Source organism: Mus pahari, chromosome 13 (assembly GCF_900095145.1).
Source record: "Mus pahari chromosome 13, PAHARI_EIJ_v1.1, whole genome shotgun sequence".
Lineage (NCBI taxonomy): Eukaryota > Metazoa > Chordata > Mammalia > Rodentia > Muridae > Mus > Mus pahari.
In genome coordinates this window covers 56,267,480-56,275,511 of record NC_034602.1, presented here as the reverse complement: position 1 = coordinate 56,275,511, position 8,032 = coordinate 56,267,480, and the positions used below count along the sequence as shown (strand labels likewise).

Genomic DNA, 8,032 nt, shown 5'->3' with positions numbered 1-8,032 from the left:
GTGTGTGTGTGTGTGTGTGTGTGTGTGTGTGTATGTTAACCTACAGTGTATATTTTTCTAAAGTCAAGCTTTAGAATTTTCTTTGGCTTTAGTGGTGTTTGTCACGTCTTAAAAACAATGCTGTTATTCTGGCTGGGTGTGGTGGTGCATGCCTATAATCCCACCATTGAGGAGGCAGGCCAATCTCTGTTAATGCAAGGCCAGCCTGGTCTACATAGTGAGTTCCAGGACACACAGAGAGAAGTCTTTTTCAAAAAAAACTAAAGTAAATTTAAAAAAAAAACCAAAAACCAAAAAAACCTCAAACCTGTTATTGTATTGGCTATTATAAAAACACCCATTTTCCCTTATAGGTGGAGGATGTGTTACTAGGTGCCCAGTAGATGCCATGTCTGCAGGTGGTACAGAGTCCTGTGCACCATGCCCTGCAGCAGTGCCACTTCATAGAGTTAGTCTACCTCCTGTGTCCTGGTGCCCCCCCCCCCCTTTACTGTCTAGGGCCACTGTACTGGCTGGTTTTGTGTAAACTTGACACAAGCCAGACCTTAGACGGAAGGAGCCTCCGTTGAGGAAATACCTCTGTGAAATCCAGCTGTAAGCTCAATTAGTGATCAGTGGGGAGGCTCCAGCTCATTGTGGGTGGTGCCATCCCTGGGCTGATGGTCCTGGGTTCTATAAGAAAGGCTGAGCAAGACAGTAAGCAGCATCCCTCTATGGCCTCTGGATCAGCTCCTAAATCCAGAATTCTGCTCTGTCTGAGTCCCTGTCCTGACTTCAGTGATCAACAGTGATATGGAAGTGTAAGCCAAATAAACCCTTTCCTCCCCGACTTGCTTTTTAGTCATGGTGTTTCATCGAAGCAATAGAAACCCTAACTAAGACAGCCATTATTAAGTAAGGGTTATTTGAATACACCGGCTATGATACAGGCAGGTGGTCTAATAACCTGGCATGAGCCACCATACATAGCTTACCAGCTGTGGTTTTAAAACCAAACTCTTGTGTGTGTTGTGTGTCTGTGTGGTGTTAAGAATCTCTAATGCTATGGGGAATTAGATTTGTTGCGTTTTGGTATCATAATTAATTTTTTACTCATTTTTAATGTGACTTTTGGAACCTCTCTGTTCCTTAATTAGCTGCTGCCCAGGATCATTTGCACTGTGATAATAATGATTTTTAATATTTTGACTAGGAATTGGGCTACAGTTATGTGGAACTAAATGCAAGTGATACTCGAAGTAAGAACAGTTTGAAAGCAGTTGTTGCTGAATCATTGAACAACACCAGCATCAAAGGCTTTTATACAAGTATGTGCCCTTTTTGAACTGTGGCTATAGATGTGGTTTAAGAAAAACAAGTCAACTTCAGTGTTCTGTAATGAGCACTCCTGTATGGTAAGTATCCTGAGGCATCAAGATAGGAGGAGAGGCATAACTCTTCCGGGGCATTAGTTATGCTCTGTGATCTCAGAGGTTTCTGAGACTGTGTTCAAAATGTGTGCATACACAGTTTTCATTTTGTATGTGATGTTAGACAGTTCCTAGGTGAATATTGTAAAGGAGATCAGGAGAATGAAGTACATCGTTCCACTTGAGGTCGTAAGGCCTGTGGGTGAGGAGGCGATTGTGTTTGGGGCATTATGTAATCTGCCAGTAAAAGGATGAATTTATTTAGAGAGCCTTGAAGAATGAAAGGGCCCATTTATAGCAAGAAGATGTGATCACTGTGGAAAGTTGGGTTGTAACTAGTGGTCCCAAGGGGCTGATTTCATGGGGAAATGAAGATGCATCGGGTAAGGGTCCACATCCTGTGGAGAGTTACATAGAACTGTGGTACTTTTATTGTTAGAAGTTAGTTTTTGAAAGAAATTGCTCAGAAACGTCTACCTCCTTTCTTCTCTCTCTCTTCTCTCTCCCTCCCTCCTTCTTTCTCTCCCCTTCCTTCCCTCCTTCTCCCATCCCCTCTTTTTCTCTCTCTTGGTATATGTGTGGGTGTGAGATGTGTGCTCCTTACCACACCCAAGATTTTTTATGTGTGTTCTAGGGGTTGAACCCAGGTTCTTATGTTTGCAAGGCAGATACTGTACTGAATGGGCAGTCTCTCCATATTGCTTTCTGTACATGGCTCTTGGAAGTGTTAATTAATATAACTCATTAGCAGTCTGGCATTTTTCCTCAAGTCCAAATCATACATAATTTCTAATCTATGTCAATTCTTGGAATTTAGCTGTCATTATACTTTAATAAGTGCAGAATGATACACACATGCACACACATACAGACAGATACATACATACACATAACACACATAAACATACACACACATGCACACATAGATAAGTATACACATACACAGACATAACATGCTCACACACTTAAACACACACCACATGCTCTCATCATACAGACAAAAATATAGGCACAAACACACATACTGTACTCCCACATGTAGACACATGCACACATATGAGAATATTTACATATTAGTATGATGTAAAAACTTGAGAGCATCTTTTTTTTGTTTTTTTGTTTTTTGTTTTTTTTTTGGTTTTTCGAGACAGGGTTTCTCTGTGTAGCCCTGGCTGTCCTGGAACTCACTCTGTAGACCAGGCTGGCCTCGAACTCAAGAATCCGCCTGCCTCTGCCTCCCGAGTGCTGGGATTAAAGGTGTGCGCCACCACGCCCGGCACTTGAGAGCATCTTAATATCTCATCAGTAAACTATGTTATTATGCATTTTAAAGGAGAATATTAAATTACATTACAAAGATGTGTTTTGGGGATGGACATTACCTCTTCTGGTGTGTAGACAAAATACCCACTACATACAATAAATCTTAAAAAAAAGAGAGGTGTTACAGATGGATGGATGGATGGATGGGTGGATGGGTGGATGGATGGATGGAAACAGATTAATGACTAGAATTTATTAAGTGAAAACCCACAAGGTCCATATTTTTGTGCACGCAGGTTTTAAGTATGTGTTGGCTATCTCTATGTGGACTTTAGGGGACTGCGGGAGAGTTTGCTTTCATGGCTTCACTCTGGGGGCTGCTGGGATTTAAATGTGTGTGACTCTTCCTGTGCTCTGTCCTGTCTCTCCCCTGGTTAGGTGGAGCAGCACCTTCTGTGAGCGTGAGGCACGCTCTCATCATGGATGAGGTCGATGGCATGGCAGGCAATGAGGACAGGGGGGGAATTCAGGTAACACAAGCACTGTGGACTTCTGTTTTACTGTGGGCTTTAATTAAGAAAATAACCGTTATGTGCACGGATAATTGTAGCAGTTGAGAGCTTTTAAAAAAAAATACTAAAATATATTGAATATCTGTTATTTTATAAAAATAATTATTCTTATATTCTAAATTTGCCTTTTAGGAGCTTATAGGCCTGATAAAACATACTAAAATTCCCATCATTTGTATGTGCAATGATAGAAACCACCCAAAAATTCGCTCATTGGTTCATTATTGTTTTGATCTTCGTTTCCAAAGACCTCGAGTTGAACAGATTAAGGTATGATGATGATAATTGTAGAGAATTTAAAAACAATTTTGGGGTATGTGTGTTCACAAGCGTACACATGCATGCTCACACATACGCAGTAGGGTGTACATGTGGGGGTAATAGGGCGTCTTCTGGGTGTCAGCTCTCTTCCATGGGGGTTCTAGGATCAGTCTTAGGCACCAGGCATGATGGGAAATGCCTTTACCCAGCTTGCTGTCTCAGGGTTCCTGTCGCTATGATGAAATACTGTGACGAGACAACTTGAAGGGCAAAGGGTTATTTGCCGTATGCCACCAAAGGAAGTCAGGAGTTCAGAGAGGAAGGAGTTGATGCAGAGGTCATGGTGGGGTGCTGCTGAATGGTTTGCCCAGCCTGCTTTCTTATAGAACTCAGGGTCACCAGCCCAGGGGTGGCCCCACCCACCCACCCATAATAGACTGTACCCTTTCCCATTAGTCACTAATTAAGAAAATGCCCTTCCGGCTTGCCTACAGCCTGATCTTAGGAAGGTTTTTCTCAGTCAGTTTTTCTCTTCTCAGATAGCTTCTGTGAGGTTGATGTAAAACTGCACGCTGGCCCAGAGTATTTTTTAAATGATATTATTATATTTATATAAGGGTTGATTTTAACTTTAGGCAGTGTCAGTGCTGTAACCAGTGAGTTTTACCTAAGATAGGATGATTGCTAACTGAAAACTCAAGGGTCAATTTTTTTTCCAAAACAGGGTTTTTCTGTGTAGCTCTCTGGCTGTCCTGTAACTCTGTAGACCAGGCTGGCCTGGAACTCAATAGAGATCTGCCTGCCTCTGCCTCCTGAGTGCTAGGATTAAAGGCTTAAGCAGCCACACCCAGCTCAAGGGTCAGTTTTAAAAGATTCTCATAAATATTCATAGAATTGCAGATGCTATGTGTAAAAAAATGTCAATGACAATTTTCTTGTTTGTTAATTTCAGAGTGCAATGCTATCTATTGCATTTAAGGAGGGTTTAAAAATCCCCCCTCCAGCTATGAATGAAATAATTTTGGGAGCTAATCAAGATGTCAGACAGGTGAGTTAGATACTTATTTTGGGGAAGTTGTTACTTTTCTAAATTTAATTTTATTATTTTATCTGTGTGGATAATTTGCCTGTATTTATGTCATGTACCACTTGTGTGTCTAGATTGGCAGAGGCCAAAAGAGGGCATCAGATTCCCTGGAAGTGGAGTTACAGATGACTTCGAGCTGCTCTGTGGGGGTTGGGAGAGCAGCTGAGCCAGCTTCTAATGCTTGGCAATTATCAGTACTTTAGCCGCCCACTGTTGAAACTTGCACAGGATAGGAAAAGAGCAACTATTTCTCATCCTGGCATTGTCTTCTTTGTGTTTCTTCTAGGTTTTACACAATCTCAGTATGTGGTGTGCACAAAGTAAGGCCCTGACCTATGACCAAGCCAAGGCCGATTCTCAGAGGGCCAAGAAGGATATCAGACTGGTAAAATGAGTTTCCATTTTTTAGTTATGAAGTTGGTGTTTCTTGTCCTGCTTATATTATATTAGCTTTGTAGACATAATGTATCTCTTGATGTACTTCTAGAGCTCACAGACTTGTCAGATCTGTAGACAGTGAGCCTTTTCTCAAGCATGGCCATCTTTACAGACTGATGAAAAAGGGATATTTTAAATGAGCCCCATGCTTCCTCACTGAGAGCAATTTTCCCATTGGACCATCTGCATGCATTTGTGGCCTGCGTGGTTGTACTATTGGGAATTCTGTGTTTCAAGTGCTTTAGTTGCTAGAGGTCTCCATCACTTGCCTCTGCTCTGTTTTACTAATCCAAAATTATAGATAGAGGAATGGTTAGCTAGCTTTTTATAAAAAAAAAAAGAAATTATATACTTTAGCTTTTGAAGTAGTTTTAAGTTTGCAGCAAACTGTAGTAGAAGGCACAGAGGTTTCCCATGCAAGCCACCCCAGCGTATGCTTCATTCAGCATCCTGCCCAGAGTCTCAGTCAGTAACTTCACTAAGGCTCATGGTTGACATTGCACAGGCTGTGTTTTCTGACAGGTGGGCAGTGATGTGCCTCTGTCACTGCAGAACTACAGTAGTTTCCCTGGGCTCACACTCAGCATCCTTCCTTCCTCTTTTTTTTTTTTTTTTTTAAGGTTTATTTATTTTTATGTATATGAGTACACTGCAGCTGTCTTTAGACACCAGAAGAGGGTGTCAGATCTCATTACAGGTGGTTGTGAGCCACCATGTGGTTGCTGGGAATTGAACTCAGGACTTCTGGAAGAGCAGTCAGTGCTCTTAACCGCTGAGCCATCTCTCCAGTCCCCTCCTTCCATAACCACCAGTCTTCCATCTCCATGGTTTTGCCTGAGTGTAATGTAGTGGGAATCATATAGTGTGTAGCCTTTGGAAATTGATGTTTTCCCACAGTAGAGTGTGTACATTTAAGGCTCTCTCATGTCCTTTAATGAACTGTTCTTTTTGTTTGTATGGTCTTTTGAGATTGTATTGTTGGTAGCTCACTTGAGCTGGCCTGAAGCTCAGTATGTAGCTTAGGCTGGCTTTGAACCTCATCTCTAAGTGCTAGGATTACTGGTGTGTTCCAACATTCGTGGCTGATATTTTTTATTAAAATTATTGAGTCCAAGGCCCGAGATATATCAGTTTATTTATCATGTGGTTACTGGAAGAAGTATCTGAGTACTTCTAGATTCCATAGTTGTGATGAAAGTACTATAAAACTATGTGTAGGTTTTTGTGTAAACATAATTTTAGGTCATTTGGGACCCCTAAAGTGTCCTATAATTCTCCTCAGCAGGCAATGAAGGTGCGTATTGCTCCAGTGTCGTCTTCACCAGTATTAGGTTTTGGTCATTCAGTCATTCTCTGCCCCTTCTTGGCAGGGCCCATTTGATGTCACACGGAAAGTGTTTGCAGCTGGAGAGGAGACTGCACACATGTCACTGATGGACAAGTCGGATCTCTTTTTCCATGACTATTCCATAGCACCCCTTTTTGTCCAGGAGAACTACCTCCATGTAAAGCCTGTGGCTGCAGGGTGAGCATTGAGGGCCTCGAGGGGCAGGATCAGGGTTCTCTCCACCACAGAGACCAGGTCCTTGTGCAGGCGTGGCTGGGAGTGGAGAGTAGTGTAACTAGACTGGCTGTTCTCTGCAGGGGTGACATGAAAAAGCACTTGATGCTTTTAAGCCGGGCAGCAGATAGCATATGTGACGGTGACTTAGTGGACAATCAGATCCGGAGTAAACAAAACTGGAATCTTCTTCCCACACAGGTAAGTGTGGGGTCTGCTTTGGCTGAAAAAGGAAGATTTTTGTGGTTCCTGTAGTTAGGTTTGTTTTTGTTGTTGTTTCTCTCTTTCTCCTCTCTCCTCTCTCCTCTCTCCTCTCTCCTCTCTCCTCTCTCTCTCAAACACACACATGCACGCATGCACAATTTATTTATATAATGTAAATATTTTGCTTACACATTTATATATATAGTAAATATATATAAAATCTGTGTTTTAAAAATATATAGAGAAAATATCTGTACTTAAAGAATGAGGCATCATTTTCTCATTTTTAAACAAATGTATGGATGTAATAGAGAAGGCCAACTGTGGTTACACAAACCTGTAATCCCAGCAAAGGCTGACACAGGAGGACTGCCGTAAGTCTCAGGCTAGCCTGGGTTGCAGAGTGAATACCAGGCCAACCAGGCTCTATATCAAGACTCTGTCTCAAAAAAACCCCAAAAAACAAAAACAAAAAAAAACCAAACCAAACCAAAAAAACAGGGGGCATACTTCTTGGAGATCTTTGTTACACCGACCACTAATGCTGTTGAGTAGACCCAGCGTTCAGAGCTGTGAGTGGAGATGAGTGGCAGAGCTGTCGCAAGTGTACAAGGCTTTGGGTTCCATCTCTATGTGCGTGCACACGTAAACACAGCGCAAAATTTAAGTAAGAATACTTTTCACTTTTAATCCCAACAGAGTCCAGAGGGCACAGGGCAGAGGCAGAGGGTCTCTGAGTTTGAAGCCAGCCAGATCTACAGAGCAAGTTCCAGGATAGCCATGGCTACACAGAGAAACCCTGTCTGAACACCCTTCCTCTCCCAAAAAAGAGAGAGAAAAAAAAAAAAAAAAAAAGAAGAGAAAAGTTTCCCAAAGCATTAGTTTTAATAGGAAAATACTGCAGAAAGCTCCCATATTTGGCTACAGAAGGATGGTCAGTTCTCCTGATGAAATATTTTTACCTCCTACAGTTTATAGAGATTATCCAAAGAAAACTTGTCAGAAAATATTAGTAGAGTAAAGCAGGCTACAACATTTATGGAAAGTATAATAAAAATTTTTAAAAAAGACAAAATACTGGCTACAAAGGGCATCCAAAGTTAAACCCCTCCTTTTTTTCTTGGACCATCCTTGAATGGTAGATTCTCTTTCTTTCTTTCTTTCTTTCTTTCTTTCTTTCTTTCTTTCTTTCTTTCTTTCTTTCTTTCTTTCTTTCTTTCTTTCTTTCTCTTTCCTT

General features: G+C 41.5%; 1 protein-coding gene across 4 annotated transcripts in view; it reads left to right on the top strand.

Annotated features, from left to right (window-relative positions):
* The window catches only part of Rfc1 (replication factor C subunit 1), a 71,237-nt gene that overhangs the window by 54,033 nt on the left and 9,172 nt on the right, over positions 1-8,032 (top strand). For all 4 annotated transcript variants that reach the window (XM_021210414.2, XM_029544953.1, XM_021210413.2 and 1 more), the window contains exons 15-21: positions 1,193-1,307; positions 3,111-3,202; positions 3,377-3,514; positions 4,458-4,553; positions 4,879-4,977; positions 6,401-6,555; positions 6,675-6,792. In XM_021210414.2, the coding sequence (XP_021066073.1) occupies positions 1,193-1,307; positions 3,111-3,202; positions 3,377-3,514; positions 4,458-4,553; positions 4,879-4,977; positions 6,401-6,555; positions 6,675-6,792 (813 nt within the window). The remainder of the gene's footprint in view (positions 1-1,192; positions 1,308-3,110; positions 3,203-3,376; positions 3,515-4,457; positions 4,554-4,878; positions 4,978-6,400; positions 6,556-6,674; positions 6,793-8,032) is intronic.